The sequence below is a fragment of the Trachurus japonicus genome, chromosome 3 (genome assembly GCF_045865225.1).
Source record: "Trachurus japonicus isolate A0001 chromosome 3, Traja_1.0".
NCBI lineage: Eukaryota > Metazoa > Chordata > Actinopteri > Carangiformes > Carangidae > Trachurus > Trachurus japonicus.
In genome coordinates, this window is record NC_140909.1 from 13,512,788 (window position 1) to 13,536,967 (window position 24,180).

Here is a 24,180-nt window from a genome sequence, read left to right on the forward strand (position 1 = left end):
ACCCAGGCACAATATGACCACACTTTGAACCAGAAAAGTGAACTGAGAAATCTTGTCTCAGTCGATTTGTGTATGCGTGTGTGTGCCTGTGTGTGTGTGTAGACGTGTGTGGGTGCATGCATGTCCTGTGTGCACTTGTGCTCCATGAACCATAGAGCTTGGGTCAGATGCCTCCAGTGTTGGGCTTAAAGCTGCTTTGAATGGGCCAGGCTGTGCTCATCTTCTGTCTAATCTTCCTGCTCTGGTGAGTGTAGGGCGGAGGAGAAAAAATCCATAGTCTTTTCATCCTCCTGTGACCACTGTGCCTGTGAGACAGCAGCCGTGGGAATGGAGATGGATACAGGCAGCCCTGCCTCTGACCTCCCTCTACTCCAACACAAGGGTGGAGATAAACAGGGCCACAAGGATCGCTAACATCTTTCTTTCTCAGGCACACACACAGATGCAGGCACACATGCACACACAACGGCACAGACATCTCATTAAAGCAGTAGCAGGTGAATGTTGCAACAGCAGTGTGCCACTGGGAGAGAGGTCTATTAGGGATACTATCAAGAGACGGGCCAAGGAAATGAGAGTCAGTGTACTGGTCCTGTGTGCATCCAACGCTGCCATGACACACGTGTTTGATGTATGTCTAATTTTGACCCGGGAGATCCAGCCACAGAGCCAGTATTAATACTTATTGACTGAATCATTATGATAATGTAGCGACTAGAGGGTTGGTAAAGAACCCCCCCCCCCACACACACACACACACACACACACACACAATAAATCTATTACCCAAAGTCTGAGTGTGTGAGTTCGCATGCGGGTCTGTGTGAGTGTCCAAAAGTGCGAAACACAATAAAAACAGACGTCGCATAAACCCGGCACTTCATTCTTAATTACTCTTCCCTCCTCTCTGCTTCCTGGAGATTTTGGAGTGATACTCCCCTCCTGCTCCCTCGCTCCCTCAGCTGTCAAAACCCGTCACCACAACTATTCCACTTCAGCCACAGGGACGGAGAGAAAGCTTTGTCCCTCTCCATCACCCTCCTTTCACATCCCTCTCACTAATAGCAGTTGTGGCATACTCGGTTGTATATTGAGAATGCATTTCCTCGTGTCTTTTCTTTTTTCTTTTTTTTTTCTTTTAAACCATGACCTATTGGTTTAAGGACACGTCGGGAAACTAATAATGTTTTAGAATTTGCTAACAAGAGTTTCATACTGCAGAATGTCAAACAGCCATTCCCTTGGTCATGGCTTGTATCCATAGAGATGCATGTGTCTTATTATGGTTTGTCAGGGGTCATTAGTGTAATCCAAGCAGACAGAAGTTTATACTGAGAAAAGTGCACCATAGTATTCTCTTTCTGTTTGTGTGTGTGTGTGTCTGTGTGTGTTTTTTTTAAGCATCTATATGCAGCCACTTCCGATAATGTCATCCTACACTGCTCTCCGCTGCTCGCAACCAGAGACTATCAGCTGTGAACTCATCGCTCTCCTTTAATGGCCAGATCTCTTCGAAGAAAAAAAAAGAAGAGACAAAACTAAGAGCATCGCAGAGCGGTGAAGATGTTGTGCATGTTCAGTCGAGAGGCTGCCCAAGTGTGTGTGAGGGTGAAGAGACGGTTTCCTTACTTCTGAGAAAGAGTGAGCCAACCAGGGCTGTGGGTCTCTCTTGATTTCAGTTTTTTCCGTCTCTGCCACAACATTCTTTCCCAAGGGTCTCACACCCTTCAAGAAAAAAAAAAACCTCGACCAGTGGAGTTCACAGCTTGGTCTGGCCTGGCATGCCTGTGTTACACTTCAGAGACTAACCTCACGACACATGGCCATTAACCGAACATGCCACTTTGGTCCAGCGGTGTCATGCAGAAGTGTGTCTCTGCTCGGCCTCCACACTTTAAAGGGCCAGTCCCACATTGTCTCTACCAACCCCTCCTATGTCAGGTCTCTGAGGCCATGTGCTCTCCGAGGGTGACACTACCCAAACTCTGTAATTATAGAACGCAAAAAGCATTCTTCAGCCTGGTTAACCAGAACTATGAGAGAGAGGGACAAATATTTACTCCCCCCACCCGCTCCCTCTGTTCCTCCTCCTTTAACGTGCCCCCACCCCAATAATTTAACAGTAAGAGCAACTCAGCCTTGTAAACACAATAGTTATGTCTGCGCTCACAGAGCCATGAAGCAGACATACAGGCTCCACTACCCCACTACCCCTGCAGCTACTACTAATACTGGCTCCTCTCCTCTCCTCTCCTCTCCTCTCCTCTCCTCTCCTCTCCTCTCCTCTCCTGTAGAACTAAATAACTCTAGAAATATAGCCATGTTTTTTATTTTTCTTTCCCCATTATTATTCATCCTCACATGCTGTATATTCAGTCCATATAGGTTGTAACAGACCCTCCGGGAATCCATTGACTGCCAAAGTTGTCAAATGATAACAGTTGTCACAAATAATAGTACAGACACTGAGATGAAGTACAGTGAAGGACAAAATATTGTTGTTGGGTCCTACACACTTGTCTCTATGAAGTTATTCAATCTTGTCTGCACAAACTAAAGTTCCAGTTGAAGAACAAAAAACGTTGTCTGTTACATGCAAAATCACCCATGTTAAATTCCTCTCACCAAAACTGTTTCACAATAACGCATTTGTGCTGCACACTGACTCACTCGGAACGTCCTCTGAAGATGAAATCAATAATAAGTGAGGTGTCTGCGGTACATAAGCAAATTAAAGAGGTGTTGGCCCTAATAAAATCAGCATGTTTATTAATATGATACTAAATATTGTTTTAATTGTCAGAGCCAAGGAGAACATAAGCCCAGTATCATATGTATGTGTCTCAGACATGTATTAATAGGATACTCCAGACTGTTTGTCTTTACACTTTGTAAACAGTGTGATGATATCTCGGGCTTTACTTTCTGTGCCTGTGCATGCATTATGGTGATCCTGTTTCATTGATTAAATACCCTAATTCATTTTCATTTTAACTAAATACTTTAAATAGATAACACCAACTTCTGGTGCAACCTTTCCTGTCTGACAGCAAAATAAAAAAAAGAGAGAATAGCATCATCTTAAAGGCCATCCATGTATTTTTGTTTGATGTTAACATGCAAGCACAATGCATTAAGCCTGGAATGTAAGTAATGTGCACTTAGACATAGAGTGCCAGCCACGCTGTGTGGACAGCATCGTTTAACATGCAGCAATAACTCTGTTAAGCTGCTGCATCTCCTTGCCTCTCTTTCACCCTGCATCTTCTCTAATCTCTCTTCCCTTTGTCACTCGCTGTATACATTTCTTAAATGGCACACTAGCATGAAAGATAAAAGATGAGAGAGCACGCTGCAGGTCTCTTCAGAGCTATTTAGTTTGTAGCGTTCTGTCTCCCTCTGGTCTTGTTTGTCTGAGTGAAGCAAGATAGTGAAAATACTCCAGAAACATTTGATATGATGCAGCGGTACTGCACGACTTTTACTGTTGCTTTGAAAAATACCGAAACACGTTGCGATTGGAGAGTGGAGCTGAACTCTATCAGTACAAATGCAGGCCTGGCCTCCACAGAGGACCCGCACCCTGGGTGAATGACTGTGAGAGACGCTGTATGGCAGGATGAAGTGTGTTCATTTCCTTATTTATTGACTCACTTGCTTTTCTCTGAGTGTTTGAAATTAATAACAGCCAGCAGAAATCAGACAGAGGGATGAAAATCAGCACTTTCCCCGCAGTGAAGCCATTCATCAAGCTAACGAGGGGGAGAATAGGAGTGGAGGAGGCGAGGGGGGGAAAAGTGACGTTTGGAGAGGGAGCGAAGAGCGAGAGAGAGAGAGAGCGAGCAGGAGGGAAGCAGGTGCAGTGTGAGGCGGAGGGAGGGAGGGAGGGAGGGAGGGAAAGTGACGTTGGGAACAGAGGCAAAAGGAAGAAAGCTAAGTTTGTTTGTGGGGAGAAGGAGGAGAGTCATTTGGAGAATAGCAGGGCAGGCGGAGGAGGAGCTGCATCCCTCTAAAAGGAGGAGGAGATAGACATAAAGACAAGTTTGACATTGGATTATAAATAGAGAGTGAGGAGAGACGGAGACTGTTTCCTCTGGACTGAATGACTGGCACGGAAATCAAGGCTGCACAGACACAGATGACGTTGTGTTTATACATTTTAAAGCTTGTGTCTTCACTTATATCTGATGAGTGGCTTAATAACATCTACGTCCACTATGACCAGGTCCTTCAGGCCTCGGCAAGTAGCATCTGGTCTCCACATTTAGAAAACCACCAGCTCTAGCAGCAGCGTTGCCCTCTGACGATGACAATTGAGGAAGATACAAGACAGAGCTCCTGTAGGCTCGTGTCCCCGACAGTGGTGTTTTCCTCGCCTTCTTCCTCACTGATGGGTGATGATGGGCCTGCCCTCTCCTGAAAGCCTTCGCCCTTGCGATGACTTGGTCTCTTGTTGCTCCGCCCCCCCGACAGTCCACCAGAGACCCAACAGTATCTCACACCCAGCGTCGGGCTGACTAAGCACTTACTGCTGAGCCTCTCTTCTCAGAGCGAGAGAGGTGTGCCACGCTGAGAACTCTGCCACAGGAAAATAATTAGCAAAGTGGAGCTCTGCCCAAACACACTGGGCTAAATCTAGTACCACTTCACATACAAATGCAGCCATAAATCTTTCTTTCTTTCTTTCTTTCTTTCTTTCTTTCTTTCTTTCTTTCTTTCTTTCTTTCTTTCTTTCTTCCTTCCTCACAATCTGGTGTAAAATTCTACTTTCTTGTTTAGGCTTTATGTTTCTGTTCACATACTGGCACATAAACAACTGTGGCACTAACGCAGGATAAATTTAGGATACTTCCTATGAATGTTGGCCCAGTAAATACAGTATGCAGTCTTCTATGATGGAGTTAAAACACCCAGCGGACACCACAAGCTGCTTTACGCTCTCTCCTCAGTTTGAGTCGGTCCAAGCTGAGAAACTTGTGCTCGGTGTGTTGTAGTGACGCAAATTGTGCCCATCTCACTGTACATGGATATCTGTATTTTTAACTTTAAAGTTAGACCACGGTGTCTTTGGTAACGAAAAGCTAAATATAGCCAGCTCCTCCTGAGCAGTCTCCAGTTTCTCACTCCTTTCCGAGAGGCAGGTGGAGCAGAGCGGGGGGAGGGGGGGAAGGCGGGATAACACCCAGTCTTGAATAAATCATCCCTCGACTTTTGACCCATATGAAGCAGGAGGTTGTTTTTGTACTTCTGCACTCCCCCCCCTCTCTGGCCTCTGCACCCCTCCTCTGTCTCATTCATTTTCTCCTCCACATGACAGGTCAATCTGGATCGATTTCATCTGCCCTCAACCACTGAGACCAACATCCTGGCACCCAGAAATAGAGCTCTGTGTGATAGAGGAGCCTCCGACCAAGCGTTACCGTTAGCGCGCCGCTCTTAGAAGAAATGAGTGAGAAAGGATGATGGAACAAAACTATTTTGAAAACATTCAATTTACTGCACAGATGAACTGCACTGATAAAGGCAGCAAAACACAGCGGTGAGGATGGGAGCGCGATGGAGATGACTAGTTGTGGTGTGTGGGTGACAATTTTTCAGCAGGTTTCACCCAAACCACCCGACTGTGTACCTGTCACATGCTTGGTGGCCTTTGGATACCTGTCACTTTATGCTCATGAGATCGCATGCACATGTGCACACGCAGTCAAAAAGCACACGCAAACACCATGCTTCCTGAACCTTGCAGGTCCCGCTCGTTCTCACAGAATCTTTTGCACATTTACAGTGCATATACACACACCTGGTGTTTTATCTTTGTCAGCATATTCAGGGTGCTCCGACTCCCTGCTGGGCTCTGAACTCCGGTGTGTCTTTGCATGGCAAACCCCTGAGGTGTGCCTGCCTTCGTAACACACACACACACACACACCAGTCGCAGGTGAGACACACTACCAGTCTGATACAGTGTTAACCTCTCTTTATTTCCTTTGCCAGCTCCACATCTCATAGAGTAAATACATTTGTGTCTGGAAAATGTTTTTCTTTTGCATCAGCGAGGTAGTATAGCAGTAACGCTGTGTCCTGGTGGCGGCTGAGCTGTCCAGGCCGGAGTCAGGACACTCTTTCCCCAGGCAAGGACATGGAGACCTGGCTCTCCGTCTCCATCACTCAGCCTGTCCTCCCGGAGCTACGTGGCCAGACTGCTCATCACCCATCCAACCCCCCACCACCAACTCCAACCCCTCCTCATATGCATGGATTTGCATAAAACAAAGACATGGCTCTGCCTGCAACGTCTGCCATGGCTGAAGCCGCTAAGAACAAGATCGACCAGACCACACCACACGCAGCCGCTCCAAGCTCGGCTGGCAGGTTGTCAGAGCGCAACATCACTGTAACACGGCAGCATGGCAAGAGAACTGAGATTTACGAGGCTGACTAAGATAGACACCCTCATGGTTTTCCACTTTCATTCGTTTAACATCCGTTCCCCTTGGCATTGTTTATATTCTACACCCCTTAGCAGTGAGCAGAGGGCACCTAATTCACAGTGATGACGTGGGAGGAGAATCAGAGCACTTAAAACACTTCATCTAAAGATGATTTGTCCTTGTCTTCCCTGATGGCTTTTGTCCTGCTTCCCCTCCTGAAGTTAAGTGGAGCTGGAGAAAGGCCAGCCCCTGATCCCACACCCCCACTTAGATACAATCAAGTAAATAACACCGGATACTAATACATGTACTGTACACACGAACACACACACACACATACACTTATTCTACTCTACCAAGGTGGGAAGTCATGAATACAAGCTCAAACTCTCTCATTCTCATGTCGTCATGTCCAACCACATAATGGAGGTTTGCGATGGAACAGTCACTGAAATCATTACAAGAACAATTGGGTTTGCAATATACTTTATGTTTGCACCTGTTCCTCTCAGTCTCCTTGAGTTGATTTCAGGACTAGAAGCTTGTTCTTTCACTCTGCCTCTCCCTTGTTGTCCGAGACACTCAGACACATTTTCTCTCTCTCTGCTTTTTCTTCACACAAAATCTGAGCATGTAATTTACATTTGAATGAGGGGTTATAATCGGCTGGTTGTGCTGTTGATCCAGGATGACTGAGAATGTTTGTGTGTTTCTTCTTTATGGAGTGCATACAGTGCTTGGAAAAGTTATGGCGTTGCAGGTTATTGTGTGACATTGTATTGTTTGTGTGTGTGTGTGTGTGTGTGTGTGTGTGTGTGTGTGTGTGAGTGAGAGAGAGAGAGAGAGAGAGAGAAAGAGACAGAGATTGTCAGAATAAAGTGTGGGCTTTATAGCACATCAATAAGAATTGACACTTGGTGCATTATGTATCTATTATGCCTTGCACAATATGCTATAAAACACAAATACTCTTTGTTGTGACTATATCAACTCTCTGTTTAATATGGGAGTCTGATGAATAATTAATTAATAATAAATATGAGTTTCATTGTGTAGTGATATAATAGGAAAATAGGCACAACATGATCACTAACAATCCTTTTTATATTATTGTTCTTGTTTTATGTACCGCTGTAGTAGTTTTTCTAAAGGATTGATATTTTGTGAACTTGTTTTACAAGTCTGACTTCACTCACTGTTTTGAAGTTGAGGTTACAGTGGAAAGCAAAACAAAAAGACCTAAAGAGATCAAGTAAGATATGTATTTTTTTTGTTTACCTCAGGAAGCCAAGGGCACGGAGGAATGGGGCTTGAAATCACAGATGGAGGAATTTTCTCGATGACCTAAAGGAGCAGATGAGATTGGACAAAACATATCAGAATGGATAAACGAATATCAAGGTAAATGCACAGTGTCTTCAGCACTCCCCCTTCTGCTTCTCCTACTGTGCGTCACTCTCTGCCACCCTGTCAGACGCACACACACACACACACACACAGACGTACAGACGCACCCAAACAATCACACAGACGCAAGTAGATTCATTCTGACGAGATTCACTCTCACCTTGTCTGTCTGGTGAAATACAGTACATGTATCACAGTAAGTGTTTGATGCGGAGGGAAATGTAAAAATTTGCATGCAAATAGATTTTACAGGCAGAACCCATGCATCAAAACACTGTAACCACAAGAGACAAAACTAAAATATCTAAGCACACAGTGTGCCGCTGCACACAAAAGGCAGAATAGTTTTATGCCCTTTATTCCTGCACATTTCATTAAATTGCATAATTAATTGCTCTAAAAGGGAGGGAATTCGTCGTGCAGACAAATAAACAGTGGAGGATGGCACTGCTTGCTTACTCTACTGCCTCATGAGCGACACTTTCATGAGCTCCCTTCAAAAACACACATAAGTAAGCATGTTGCTCCGGGCAGGTCCTCGAGTTATTCATATTCCCTATACACGTTGCTACACAAGTGAAAACATTAACTCTGCTTTTAGCCTCCTGTGCATAGATGCCAAGCCATGGTCCCTTTAAAACGCTGTGGAAAATGAATTGTGGAAATACTTTGCCCTACACTGCAGTAAAGGAAATTTTAAATCATTGGATTTTCAAATAAATGCCACATAACTCAGCTCTACAGAGTATATAGAACTGCAGGAAAAGAGAGGTGATGCAGCATGATGATATTGGTACTGCAGCAGGAAAAAAAAAGTAATTGCATCTGCAACACAAAGTATAAGCTTTCATCGTGGTGACATATCTCGGTTTTGAGGAAAATCTTAAATGGGTGTTAACTGTTCTGGAAAAGTGAGAGCTGGTGTTGAGGAAGGAGAAAGTTGCCTAGCGAGCACGAGCAGACATGTTGGTGCAGGTCACCTGTTAGAAAATGTATGCAAATATATCAATTACATTGTGAGGGATGATATATATTCTCTCTTACAGTTATGTCATTCTGTAACACTCATTATATAGAGAAAGTGCTGTAGGTGCTGGAGACAGAAACTTCTAACTACTCCATGTAAAAAAGACATAGCTGAATAATGATTATTGTTCTTCTCTAAATGACTAAATCCTCATTGGATTGGACTGTCATGCGCATTTCTTTGCTGGAGCTCTTCATTTAATGAAAAGCATGCTCTCAAAGCTACAACTGTGGAAAAAAATGACTTGCAGTGCTCCTAAAATCCCAGTGAGTGAAAATGTGATATTTGGTCATCAATATTAGGTTTTTTTAATTTGTGGGAATTTAAAAACTGTACGCCATTGTGAAAGACAATAATCCCTTTTAGATTTTTTTTTAAATCTAATCTGTCACCTTTTATGCAATGGGACTGCTGAGAGATGGGGTTGCATTTATTTAAGTCACAGGCTCTTGGTTTGGGTCCATTTACAGACATATAAAATTACCCTAGCAAGTCCTGACCACCTCATTACCAACATAACCTGCAGCCAGTCTTTCAAGGACAACTCTCTAATGACACCACGCGTATCCGCTTAATGTCTATTTGAAGCACATAGTGACTTTCTGCCACAAAGGAAGAAAGGAATTTAAAGAAAGAGCAACGCGCACTCTGATAAAATAAGCATCCTAATTGATCCCTAATGTCCATTTAATTCTGAAGAAGTTGGTGTTTCTGTGCAGTGCCTCTCACATACACTACGAAGTGAGAGGAGGGCTTTTTTTGTCTCTCTGCTGTGAATCTGGACACACCGTCTGCAGATGTGGCTGCCACCTGGTTGTGCTGAGACACCTGACTACTCTCTGCATATCCAGTATATCCTCCATCAGCATTGCTGCTGCTCACATCCAAACCCATACATGTATAATATATAGTCAAAAGTTTTGTACCGTGAGAAAAATAAGATGGCTAAATTCAAACTGTATGAGATGCTTATACTGTACTAAAAGTAAATTACGAAGAACTTGCAGCATTATTCAGATTATAACCAAATGAAAGGCATGAAAAAGGAAAAAAAATAACAGAAGGAAAGAATCAAATAAGCTTCATGCAAAAATTAAATTAAAAGAGCCACTTTTCATCATGGATGTATACTGCTGTGACTGTTACAAAGTTGTAGTAATTATAATGCAATAAATCTGTCCGACTTCTTGTTTTAAGTACAGGAAGACGCAAATAAAAAAGGATGAGGTCAGAGAACATTTTTTCCTATGTTTTACTCATTTTGCATTCACCGTGTCACTCGAGAGATGATGAATTCATTTTCTTCCCAAATAGATTGGTAGTTGCTCAAACTTTTTTTTTCTTCTTAATCTTAATTGAAGAGTAAACTCAGGGCTGACTCTGAAAATCCCAGTTTGACACACCCAGTCTGACTCATGGCATGTTTTGTTGTGTCTTTGCAACACCCACACTATAATCCTTACATAATGTGGGTGTGAAAATAAAATTAACTGCCACAAACACTACCGGACAATCCCCATTATAGTTCTGTGATTAGTTAAAATAAGGCTGCCTTATTTTTATCACCCCCATTTCCACTTGACAGTGTCTCAGTGGCTTTTTTTTTTCCTGTTGAGCTACCGTACATCGCATGGAAAAAGAAAGAAAAATGTTTGGCAGCATTAAACTAAACCTGCCAGGCTTCGGCCAAGTGCCACGTCTGCCCAGTTCTACACAATTTAAGGTAACAGTTGTGCTGCATACATAAACACCTTCTGTGTATTACCATATGTGAGTCATCCACTAGGAGATAAATCGAGTTAACACATTAAATAATTATATATTTTTGCAACTTCAACATATAAAATATCGAAAGACACTTCTCCTAAAACTTGTCTTTGCCTTAAACTAATTACGCTCTGTTCAAATTCTGAAAAAAAAAGCTATAAAAGAAAAAAGTATACTACAAGAATGTTACTTAGACAGTGATGAAATACAGGAAATGAATTTTTTAAAAAAAGAATTGGTAGTGAGTGGTCTTAAATTTACTGTGTGCTGTACCATGTCGGATGTGCATGTACATCTCATTCAGGAGGTTCTGAGCAGAGGAAATGAGCATGAGCTCCCCAGGGCAGGGATTACTCTAATGACTTTGAGAGCAGCCTTGTGCGCTGTAACTTTTGACCTCTGCTCATCCTCTTCTCCAAAAGAAGACAAGACACACATACATGTGCATGCACAGACACATAACTCGCACTTTTGGACACATGAGCATGCGTTTTATCTACATAAAGACACTAATCCACCTCTCGCACAAGCCGTTGTGAGTTAAGAGATGCACAATCACACACAAACGGCAACACAATAGATCCTCTGCAGCCTTCCCTCTGGCACTGTCAAAAAGCCTGTAAAGATTGTGACCCCCCCCCCCAGCTCTTATTTTTGGGTCTGTCGACTGGTGTGCTGCTACTTGAGTGAACATCGTGCTGTATCTCATGCTGTCAGCCTGCGTAGCTCAAACGTTCCATACGAGTGCATCATTGGGAGATCGATAGATTTATCACTCACATAAGCATTGTGCACTGGTGCCACAGATATAAGGAGAAACATCTTTTGCAAATTAAATCCGTCTTTTACGCATGTGTCATTTAGCTCGTAGATTGAATGTGTTGGAGTCATGTAAATGACAAAATACAGAAAAACATGAGGAATATCATGCTGTGGAACAAGAAGGCAAGGCCTGTTTACTGTTGTTCAGTGCATTTGTGTTTCTGCTGTTCTGTGTAGGCTGGCAAGTGTGTTTTCATTTCTTTCTGTCTTTGTGGTTAGTGTGTTTTCAGTTCTAGTGCATGGGCATCAGAGGTTGAACTGATCTCTCACAATAAGGAAACAATCAGAATAAACAAGCCAACAAGTCTAACAAAGACGCCTCATACAGAAACCAAATTTTCATTTTTTACATACCACTCAAAACACATCAAAAAAACCCACCACGCAAATGCACGGCCCGTAGAGAAGCAAAACCTAACTTCCAAGTAAAGAAATGATTTTCTCTTTGAAATGGCAAGCACAGAAATATATTCTTTAAAGGGGTGGTGGGGGGGAGCAAACAGTTATCCTCTGTGAAGTCATTTAATGCATTGTTGTGGTTAATGTGAAATATCAAAATATAGCAGCACTACTGCTTAGATCAAATAGATGTAATTAGATAAATTGAGGAAGAAGGAGAGCGGCTTGGTTGTAAATTGCATGGTGTGTGCATGCTAAGACCCAACACTGGCACAGCTGCACGGAGCTGCACTCACGATTTATCATCTCTACATCGCAGGAGCCAGTGGCCCACACCACTATTAATCATCAGCAAAATCATTTAATTCAGCCCAAGCCCGCCTATTGTCTCAGTTTCTCCCCTCACTCTGGGCAAATCAGCCACCACAGCAGCAGCACGCACCTCAGAGGAAATCACACAAAACAGAGTGGGATACAAGTGTTGGGTTAAAACTGTTTTTTTTTGTGTGTTTTTTGTGACTGGCTATGTAGCACATTATCACTACCAGATGGTGCAGAGGGTTGCTTTTTTTTTGTAAATTATAAATAAATGATATAAAAATATATATAAAAATGTGCAACTGTAAATGCTGCTGTACTTGGTATAGCAGCTGATCACTCAGTGCTTTGTCAACACAGTGACAGTGTGGTAAATTTTTATGAAAGGTGCCCTTTATGTGTGTGTCCTTTTGCTCGTAGCAGTGCACACAAACTGTGGCTAAGTTGCAAAAAAAAAAAAAGCCAGCGAATCCAGACAGAATCTGTCCTCAGAAACCTTAGTGTTTCTTCAAAGTGTATTTTGGCACATTGGTCTTCCTGTTTCAACAAACAAATTGTTCTGGAACAGTGAAACAAGATGCCCACACGGCTATTCCTTGTCCCAGAACTTACAAAAGAACTTTTCCTCTTGTGTTTCAGAAAAGTGGCCCTTTCAGTTAGCGCTCCAGCACAGTGAAGGAGTTATGTTGAAAGACGTCAGAATGAGATGTCTAAACACTGGCTGAAATGCAAGGTTGGGTACAGTAGCGCTGAGCCTCCTTTGCTCACCGCAGAGGCTGACTTACATTGGCACCTTCTCCAGCGCCCCCTCACATGCCTGACATGACTGTGCCCTCACTGCACCCCCACCCTCCCCTCTCTCTCAGAGAGCATGTCTGCTCCAGGCCAAAGTCCAGGCCCACTGACAAACAGGATAAAGTGGGGTGAAATTGGGAAAAGCCAAACGATGACATGCTAATGACAGTGAGCACACAGTGTCCGAAAAATACAGACGCAGACAGCGGGTAGCACCACACACACACACACATACATACACACACAGATCAGGAAGCATGCAGTCGACACGAATAAGGGGGCAAATGGAGGGTGAAAATACGAAAACATGCACAGTCAGAGGAAATTCACATAGATGCCATCCTCTCATACTGACATTCAAGGAAAAACACACACACACACAGGTGAACTCACACAAGGACACAAAAACACAGAGAGAAGGACTCACACATTTAAAGAGAGATACACACACACACACACACTACACACACGCATGCACGCACAGAGACACACACATTCACTAATCACAGATCACATTTTACAGTAAAAAGAACAGGATGTCAGTATAATATAAGAAACCACACTGGGTTTCCACCATCAAACATGAGGATGTATATCATGGAGCAAAATCTGTTCAATAGAAAATGAAAATATAATGTCTCATCACACACAGTATTTTGATTGTATGGATGGTTTTAGGGTGGACATGGAGCTGAGATGATGAAATAAAAATATGGAGACAAAAAGGACTTCAGTTTTGGGATCACTGAGGGCTACTGGTGAAAAAAGATTTTTCATTCATAGTTAATTTGCAGATTTTGAAGGGGGAAAAAAATCTGTAACCTTTATCAGACAGTCGAGTGTCAGAGTGCATCTATATAGGCCACTACGTGTCTACATCTTTGTTTGTGGTCTCATCTGTAATATCCGACTTGGACCTCCTCATTTTCACATGCAGCTCTCATGTCCTAAAAATTACCAAGTGTCTCACCCTGAATTGCTCTGTAATTTTTTCCCCTCCTTTATTGTTTGGCGTAAATTTACGGTTAACTTTGGTGACCCGTCATTTAATGAGTGTTGGAAGTAAATACGCTAAAAAAGGCGAGGAAAGAGCCAATATAAAGAGTCAAGTGAAGTGCAGTCATCTCCAGTCACTTCTGATTCTAGCTTCACTTACAAAAGAGTAAAAATCTCAGCACAAGTCAAAAGAAAAGAAAGGGGAGAAACTTATTGAAGACAATTACATACATTTATTGCATATCATTTAATTGTATGAAATGAAAAAAACGAGCACATAATCATCACATATGGTTAGTGAGTGAAATAATTTTGCACAGCAAAATATATATATATTTATATTCTATATATAAGATGAAAGATTAATTAACATATTTTCAAGATTTATTGGCGAATGGTACTCCCTCATTTTTTACATGCAGGGTGTCAATCCCTGACGATCTAACAATGTCCAGACATTATTGATTATAATAATTGTTATTGCTTTGCGAATATTGAGTTCGCTTAAGACAAAACCAGTCTCTCCTGAACTGATAATAAAGTATCAAAATGTTACGATTAAGTTTTAACAGAATGCCAAAGTTGAGATGTGGAGAATACTAACTCTTCCTTCACTTCTACATGATAACAGGCGACATTTTATTTTATTTTCTTTAATTTATTCCAGTCCCAAATTTGACAGTTCGTTGAAGAAACACATTTTCCAAAACAAGAAAAAAAAGAAATGAAAAAAAAGAAAAGCATGGCATTTTACCTTGACTTCGGCTATGAGGATTAACTCCTGCAATAATACTTCTTTTTTTTCTGACATACAGTGAGGAAACGTGTGGCGGAGACCAATAGAGCCCTCACACTTGTGTTTGAAGCACATGCTGCAAAAGCGCTGTTTATGCACTGCACAATACTGCTCTTTTTTTTTGGAGCCGAGCCAATTCCTCTCAACCAATGTTAAAGAATACTTTTGTGCAGCAATCAGCTCAATAATGATCCTAGTCATCAATACTCTGCAACCTGTAGCACATGTTACCGTTTGCAACTTAGATTATAAAACTTTATACTTAAATTACGCTTTTAAAAAAAAATATTCAAAGGTTGACAAATGCACAGTGGGATATCTTTAAATAACAATATAGGCTTTAAGCAACAGTCTAAACTTCCAGGGCAGGGTATGGTGGTTTCCTTTAACAGTGAAGTCTTTTCTCTTTTTTTCCCCCTCGCACCGGGATCCCCGCTGATCAACTTCCACCAGGAATATAGCGCATTCACTGCAGCCTAATGACAGCCGATGGTGGTGCACTTCAACACAGCTGAAATGCACTTGAATAGATTACAAGGGGGTGGGAAGTCCTGTCACTTTTTTGTTGCTTGTCCCAAAAAAGTGAGGAGGCCATAAATGAAGTATGAATGCCATGCTGGAGTCATCCGACAAAAAGGACATCTTCAAGCACAGAAAAAAAAACCATACATGTCCAGCATGCAGGGCAGTTCAATAACACATCTCTTTAAAAACAATGAATAGTTTGTAATGAATACAGTCTGTTGTTGCTCAACACAATAACAAGCAAAACGCATGAGATGAGGTGGCGTCAAAACGGCAGGCTCTCAATCCTCCAAGTTTGGCAGACAAAAAAAAAAGAAAGGAAGAAAAGACCAAAAACATATTGTCGATGGATGCAGTTTTGACAGGAGTCTGTACACTGAGTCAAAAGTAAAATGATGAAAAAAGGGCAAGTTGATGAACTTCATGAGAGTAGTATACTTAGTGCTTGCATGCACACTTCGTATACTGCGGCGTAAAGTTGGATCAACTTTCAAAAAAAAAAAAATCATATTGAACACTGCAAATCTAATGAACAACGATGAAAAATCTTGACAAACAGGCTATGCATAATATAGGCCTATAGTACTGAGCACGACAGCAAAAAGTAGGCTAAATGAAAGTTTTCTGAATAAGCCTCTCCAAAATTAAACACGGATAACAGAGCGTTCCAAATCTAAAAACAGCCGCAGACTTGAGCAAACTCTCGTTTTCAAAAAAATGTATAAAATGAAAAAAAAAAAAAAAAGCAAAAAAGTTGACAAATTAGTTCTTGGTCTAGTGGGCTTTGCGCCAAATGAAAAAAACAAATGGTTCATAATGAAAACTTTTATTAAGCGGGGGTGAGTAACTCATCTGATATTTCTTTTCTCACGATAATGTCGAAACTCACATGAAAAACTCCGGGGATGAAGGGTTGTTGTCACTGCTGGATCCATTTTCTCTGAAGCCGTTGCTGATGAGCTTCTCATACTTTTCTTTGTACGCGTCCCTCTCCCGGACCAGCCTGGAGATCTCCTGCTTTAGGTGGTCGACCTGCTGCATGAGTTGCGTCTTCTCTCCCTCCAGGACGTGCCGCTGCTGGACCCGCTTGAACCGGCAGGACTGAGCGTAGCCTCTGTTCTTTAGGGTCCTCCTCTTCTGTTTCAATCTGATCACTTCTTCCTTGCTGACCCCCCGTAGCTGCCGGTTGAGCTCCCGCACTGACATGGTCACCAGCTGGTCGTCTGAAAACCGGTCATCCAAGCGCATGTGTGGGTGATTTGTCCCAGAAGTGCCGTTGTTCTGGACGCCAGGTGCCTGGTGGTGGCTGCCGCTGTGGTGGTGATGGTGGTGGTGATGGTGTTGCCCTCCGTTCTGAGCGGCTGCCGCAGCGATAACTGCCGAAACCACCGCCGCGGCAGACCCCATCTCTTCCCCGGCCATGGTGCCTCCTGTCCCGGCTGCGCCAGCAAACTGCTGGCTCCTGGCGTAGCCATCGAATGACTGGAGCTGGTGACTGCTGTTGATCAGCGCCTCGACTGCGTCTTCGGGGCTGAAGCCCAGCGCCTCTGGATTCAACTGCTGTTGATAACCGGACATCCAGTAGAAATCCTCTATGTGTGTCTTCTGCTCGCTCCCCGAGCCCGGACTGGGCGCCGAGAAGCTTGGGGAAGGGGGCACCGAGCTGCAAGGCGTGCTCATCGGGGTGGAAGACAAGGATCCCCCGGCGATAAGGCGACTGCACTGGCTGATGTTGCGATCGGGCTCCACCGGCTCCTTTTTCACTTCAAACTTCATCAGATCGAAGTCATTAACATATTCCATGGCCAGGGGACTGGTGGGCAGGTCGGAGTTGCTCATTGCCAGCTCTGATGCCATCCTCTTGCTGCCGACAGTCCTCCAAACGGGGTGAAGAGCAGCTGTCAAACTGGGTTGGTTGGGAAGAACGTGAGCCAGCTTGATTTTAAGCGTTTGTCTTGAAACTGAAAAAAAAAAAAAGAAAATAGATTTTCAGCGTCCCTTTTGCAGCCACGGACTTGCAGGCGTGTGAGAGGAGTTTTTCTTTGCAGAGTCTATTGCACAGACACATGTGCCGCGCGCACGAGTAGCGGAGTCCTTTTTCAGCATGTGAAATTCGGCGGTTTAGTATTTCAAACATTTAACACTTTACGGTTTCTTCATGAATACATTGCGCAGGCGGAGAGGGGGAGAAGCCGAGAGTAAGGGAGTACACGCAGCCTCGCACGTTACAAGCCGCTGACTGGTGGGGCGATTTTTTGGATCACACAGCAGATGAGTTTAAGCATTATAGCTGACGTCAGGCTGGAAATGACTCGGACTAAGAGCCAATAGGGTCGCACACCCCGAGAGCTAATTAACATATTAGTAACCTGGAGAACCAAAACTTTTCTCAACTGTCAAAGGCCATCAGCTGACTGTCAGCTGGGACACAACCTCTTAACTCTTTGACGACTATGACCGTAAATGTAATCACCGCTTTTTATGAAGAAACCATTTTCGTCAGTTTCATTCTTTATTTGGAGTTCGCAGAAATGGACAGGCGCGTGTTGTACATTTATGCACAAGAGAGTTCTAACGCAAAACATTTAAAATAAAATAAAATAAAATAAAATAAAATAAAATATAATAAAATAAAATAAATAAATGATAGATAGATAGATAGATAGATAGATAGATAGATAGATAGATAGATAGATAGATAGATGCATTGCATACAGTCCTAGAACAGATACAGATAGATCTCTCTAAAAGAAAGTGTATCATAACCATTTGCCCTTTATCACTTCTTCATTTTATATTCTATAATATTTTTGATATTCTGAATTCAGTCGTATTGTTTAGTTTCCCCTCTATAAAACCTAATCAACTCATAAAAGACAATATCTGCTATTGATGTTATGTTGCTGCACAAACAACTATATAAAACATATAGGCGATGTTGAACAGTAACTTTAGAGACAATCGACCAAATATAGGCGATGAAAGGTGGATTGAAGAGATTTGTCATGCCCCGTGCACCATTATAAAACTCAACACTGCCACCTTTTGGACGTGCCAGTGCATGGGATTCCCCTCTTAGTCGCTGTAAAAGGCACACAAACAAAAGAAAGAAGAACATAAGTAACTTCAGGGAGATGAAAAAAAATCATGCTGTTTGCAAAACACATACACATAAGGTATATCTTCTTTTCTTCATTTTAATAAGGACACAACCCACCCAAAAACTCTTTTAATTTCAAAGGTGTTATGTAAGAAAATCAAATCTATACGGTGCGAAAGAAATCTTGTTATTGGAAGTGAATGCCAGTGAACCCAGTGTTCCTTCCAAACTGATATTATGTTGTAGAGCCATAAAAATCACTTTATCTAAGCACTGGCCCAGGCGTTGCAGTGCAGTCATATAAAGCACTCTTGTACTTTGCACTTTATCTCAGTTCAAACCTCAGTTCAGTGCAACAATGACATAAGGCAGTCTGGGTATTCCTGCTTTCCATGTGTGTCCTGTCAAGTTAGTTGCTGAATATTTCATTTGATCAGGGGGAGCACAGGGACAAGTATGATGCTTTTTTTTGTTGTTGTTGTTGTTAATTATGTTCTTATACTCTTCTCATTGCTGGTGTGGAGCGATACAGTACAGTTTCAGCAGACTGGTTTGTGAGTGTAACTATATTAATTTCAGTATGGAACCTTTTAATCCTGATAATATTCAGCATGACTCCAATCCACTAACCTGCATTTATCAACAAGGTTGTATTTAGTATGGGACTCTTAACGTTGAATTCTCCACGTTATCTTCATTAATGTCAGAATGCAATTAACCATCAATAACATTACAATGTGGAAGGAGAGCAACTTAAGCTATAAGGCCTGGTCTCGCTAGCAAGTTCGAGTGTTGATTTCTTGTGGCCTCTTTTGACATGGTGCTGACAAATAACCATTTCTTTCCTGTGACAAAAGCCTATAATCATAGTCTCTCTCTCTCAGTCTCTCTCTCTCTCTTTCTTTCCAAATGTATGATCTCATCGTTGCAACGACGTGTATTTTTAGATTCCTGGGTGCACACTGTTTAATGATAGGGCCAAATCAGTCACATCCCCGCTGCCAAAAACGATAGAAGATGATCCTGACAATCTGCCAGATATTTTCATAACCATAAGGAGTTTAACACGTCCCTATGGTTGTCCAAAACTGTTGCTGAGATTGGGTTGTTCAGTTTCCACGGACTGAAAATGAGTGGAAATACTCTGTTTAGAGCATCTATGTGATGTCACAGTGCAGATTCTGCTGGTGAAAAACACACAAATGAAATTAACCCAACGCACATGTATCACTGGCAGTTACTAAATGTTCTAGTGAAGGGATAAATGATGCATCTGCTTGCAAGTTAACGCAGCACTATGCGTGTGGCTCATGCAAACTTGGGTAGAACCCTATTGTTTCTATTTCCATTCTGTTGCCTTGTCATCTGTTTGGGCTTACCTGTTCATGGGAAAGCACAGCAGTGTCCCGTTCCCTGGGGTACGGCCACAGCAGAGCGAGACTAATACACAAACGAAGAGAGAGCTCATTAGTCATGACAGAAGAAAGTGGCGGACCTAATTTAGCTGCTTTTGTGCCTTTGAAGTTATTGATGATGCAGAGCTGAGGCAGATCTACATGGAGAGAGATCGGGCCGCTGTGAAGAGAACTTATCAAAACAGGGAAGGAAGAAGTTCATGTGAGGAGGTGGAAGTGTAATGTAGGTGTCACCATCATTAAAGTGGTCAATCCAAATGCTTTTTATATGCTTTTAAGTAATTTGTAAACCCAAAGGAATCATTAAACCACAGCAGCCACATGAAACAGGTAGTCCTGAAGCAAATGTGGTGTTCTCCTCTCATTAAGTCAAAGTTAACAAAACCTTTGGATGACATCACATACATTTTTGGCATATTTAAATCCTCTAATATTGGATTTACAAATGACAAATTATCAAATCTAAAATAAAAACATCCCAAGAGAAAGAAAGAAATAGGCCATTAACCCCTCAGAGATTAGAGCATTTCTTTGCAGTGTAATGTTACATTTTGACACAATAAGATGACTTTTGGTTTTGTGTTGGAATGCTATATCAGTCGGGTGTTGGTGCCAGAGTCAAAGCCCTCTCTTAACAGCCTCTTGTCAATTTTCATGACATAAATAATATACTGCAGGTAGAGCAGAGTTAAGGTATTTTCTTTTAAAGTAATCAAGGCCAACCTTTAATATCCCTCCTGATGCACCTAACAACACAAACTCTGATATACTCTTCTGGTTGGGAGCTCAGGGTTGTCTGACTGTGAAACTGGAAAGTGTTTGATGGCTCTCTGACTGGCTTTTTGAGCCCCCTATGTGCTCATCAAGTCTGCAAATCAGACTTTTCTGGAAAAACAAACAACAAAGAAGACGCAACACATAGCAGTAAGGCATTATATTGGCAAAGGCAGTGCAACTGTACATGAAAAATCAGGAAAATAAACAAAACATGGAAAGAGCGGGCAAGATTATATTTCCTTTTGAATGTAAACAAGTATGTGGTGTGGACCAGCACTATGCATGTGCACATGTTTCTATTATGATGGCAGGATGGTGGTTTTCATATGCAACTTCCATTGCTGTGGCAGCTCATCTATTACAACAACTTAATTCAAATTTGTCGAGATATACAAGGCAAGACATCTGTCAGTATCTTGAAATAATCATCTCAAAATACTTTTAATATAAACAAATTATATCCTCAAACAACAAGAGTGTAGTTTAAATCAGTGTGTATTATTAGTAGACTGTGAGTGTGTGTGTGTGTGTGTGTGGTGGTGGTGGTGGTGGTGGTGGTAGTTTGCTCAGTTCCAGACAGGGCTTGATAAGGCCATCTAATCAGCCTCTCTGCATTCCAACACTTTTGTAAACTGCCCCTATCCTGGGCCTATTACTGTATCCATGTCAGCATTGGCGAATACCTGAAAGCTGATAGCACCTGTAAACACACAGGCGACGTAGGTGAACCAGTGGAGTCACACAGCTTTTAATATGACAGAAACACTATGTTCGAACAACGCTTTTTTAAGTTTAAAATGAAGAAGACAACAACACCACCCGTGCTTTACATCTCTACTAACCTGAAGAGCTGGTACTGCTCCGGGGCAATGCAATTTCATCAACAGTTCAGTGAGAACAACAAAGCTGGAATATCAATTTTCACCCCACCAGCAGAATGTGGGCACAGCCATGTCATAATTACCTTAATCCATTAGTCAGAAGGAGGGTGAGGCTGAGAAGGGTGCGACAGAGGACATAGCAGACAAAACAAGGTCAGGAAGAGAGCAGATCTGTAGTCTGAGGTGGATCTTGGATGGCCTCACTGACACTGGTGGAAAGTATTTGGTAGCCTACAGCTAGTGGGCTTTGTGTGACTGGAGAACTCTGGCATATGACCCCGAGCGAGTATCAGTTCTTCGGCTCGATGGCGAGGCGCAGGCAGTAAACCAGTGAATGTGTTACTGTGCTGCTAACAGCAGAGTCACACATGTTTTCTAGACTGTCTCAGTGTCACGTGGTGCAGGGTGACACAGAGGTTTGAGGTTTAATCTGTCATATTCAATCCCCTCTCTCCCTCCAGCTGAATATTTGTCAAGTTTAAAAACATGGTTGCTAATTAATACTGTGTGGGCCATAAGTGTAGGCTGCTCTGTTCACTGCATGTAGGGTAATCGAAGAAGACTGGTCAATATTGTGCAAGTGTTGGCACAGTGGCTTGCATATTAGCCACAATTACATTCACATGATCATAATGTATTGGTTTACTGTCATGTGTAAGGTTAATATGTAGAGCAAATTATTGATGTATTAACTGTTAAATAGCTTTCTGGGGTCATCTTCACCAACTACAATGTTTTCACATGACTCAGACTTTCATCTTTAACTGGATGTGTTTATGCATGCACGAGTGTCTGGAAGGGGATACGGGTATTTGTTAAAGCAAAAATACTCTCAATGACAACACAAAATGAAGCATACTTTACTTTAAATTTAGTTCAGTTCTGAAAAACCACATTCATTCTAAGAGGCAATTTCTGTAACCATTAATGTGAGAATTACATTTATTTTTTATTCATATATTTTTATCATAGTTTGCACTGTCTTAGAAGTAAGAGAGATCGCATATGCATTCATAATGTTGCATACACCTCCTTAAAGTTATCTATACAGGGCCGGTGGGAATTGCAGCACTCTTTGCAGGAGTTGTCACCTCCTGCTCAAGTGTCTGGCCCCCACCCCCAGCTGCTCCCATGCCCTTGAGCTACTGTAGCCTGCCTGGAACTGACACTAACAATAAAGTATAATTTTCACAATTACAGAGGGTTTGCCAGATAATTTGAGCAGAGATCCAGCAGAAATATCAGAACACAAGACCTCTCACTAGCTGAAATGTAACACTCTTTGTCTAGTTGAGAAGATGATGGTGGTCTTGGTGAAGGGCCACCTTATGTTAAATATTATTTCTAACCGCAAGCACCCATGTAAATAATCAGGCAGTCACGCTTGCTTAATGATTTGTTTTGTTGTTCTTTTACTCATGGATATCAACTTTATCTGTGGTGTTTTCCCATTCATTCATCATCTGTTGCATGGTCATTACACTGAACTTAATGAGACCATCTTTCCATTGTGTTCAACACAGTGTTTGTCAAATATGCCAATTCAGACTATTGACTTAGTGAGGATATACAGGAGCAGCGGCTGTCTGCCTGCCCCAAACCACAGTTTGATAAGAGCCAAAGAATTTCTAACACAATCTGCAGTGGAGCCTCAAGTCTCGTTCCTTTTCTCATGCATCAGAAAACTTAGAATAATGACTTTACTTTTTTTCAGTTTGTCAGAGAGAAAACTGCTCAATGATGGAAAATGGATGGATATTTGTGTATGGATGATCAGAATGCTGTTTGCCCCACCTCTTTCATGTTCATCTGATCCAATCACAACTAACATGCACCTCGCCCCCACACAGAGTGAATAGAAACACACAAGTAGTCACAATGACACAAACCCATTCCCAAATGCATGCATGCTTACACAAATGCACAAAGGGAGACACATTTGCGCATGCTCATAGCCTAATGAGAAATTTTCTGACCTTTCTTCATGTACCCCAGGAGAATATTGATGAATCCCCTTTTAAAAATAACTCTCGCCTTGTAGGGTCATTAAATGATTTACAGTTATTTCAGCAACACATAATTATTACATTTATTATGTTGGACTGTACAGGCTTGGGCCATTGTGGTAGAGGGTGCACTTTTTTTTAACACACAATAGAGCCGATTAAAAGTTCCTTTTTTCTTGAATACAATCTACTTTAAGTTCCACTCTGAAGTTAACATCACAAGAAACAGTTTATAGCTTTTAGAGTACTGCATTAGCCGCTATAAAACTAAACCTGTAGCATTTACGGTGCATTGTCTGATGAGCGAAAGCAAACCTATTAGTGGGGTAGGAGAGAGCACAAAGTTTTAGTATGGGCTGGGAATAATCATATTTAACTTTCCCACAATGTCCCGCTGTTCTAAAACTCTGGTCCAGAAATTCAACCATTTCTAACCGTGGGATTAGTAATGACATTTAAGTCTTTTATTAACATACAGTCTAAAGCTTTATGAAGAAAACCTTTGTCACAATGAAACGTGAGTGGATGAATTTTGTCCCCCCTTAGATCGTTCCTATTACCCATGTCAAATCAGACATAATCTAACTCAGTGAGCTAAGTAATCACACTTAATGTCACATTTGCTCTTATGGCAAAAAGACTAATCGCCACGTTCAAATTGCAAGGTTATGGAATTATCTCAATCGGTGCTGTCTCTGACCTGCAAAAGTGCATCACT

At 42.1% G+C, this 24,180-nt stretch overlaps 1 protein-coding gene across 1 annotated transcript in view; it reads right to left on the minus strand.

Moving 5' to 3' along the window:
- Window positions 1-17,549, minus strand: part of mafa (MAF bZIP transcription factor a) — a 79,765-nt gene extending 62,216 nt beyond the window's left edge. Inside the window, exons 1-2 of the mRNA XM_085762807.1 lie at window positions 16,173-17,549; window positions 7,710-7,775 (exon numbers count right to left, since the gene is read on the minus strand). Coding sequence (XP_085618933.1) covers window positions 7,748-7,775; window positions 16,173-17,140 — 996 coding nt within the window. The 5' untranslated portion in view covers window positions 17,141-17,549 and the 3' untranslated portion in view covers window positions 7,710-7,747. The remainder of the gene's footprint in view (window positions 1-7,709; window positions 7,776-16,172) is intronic.
- Window positions 17,550-24,180: the final 6,631 nt, after the last annotated feature.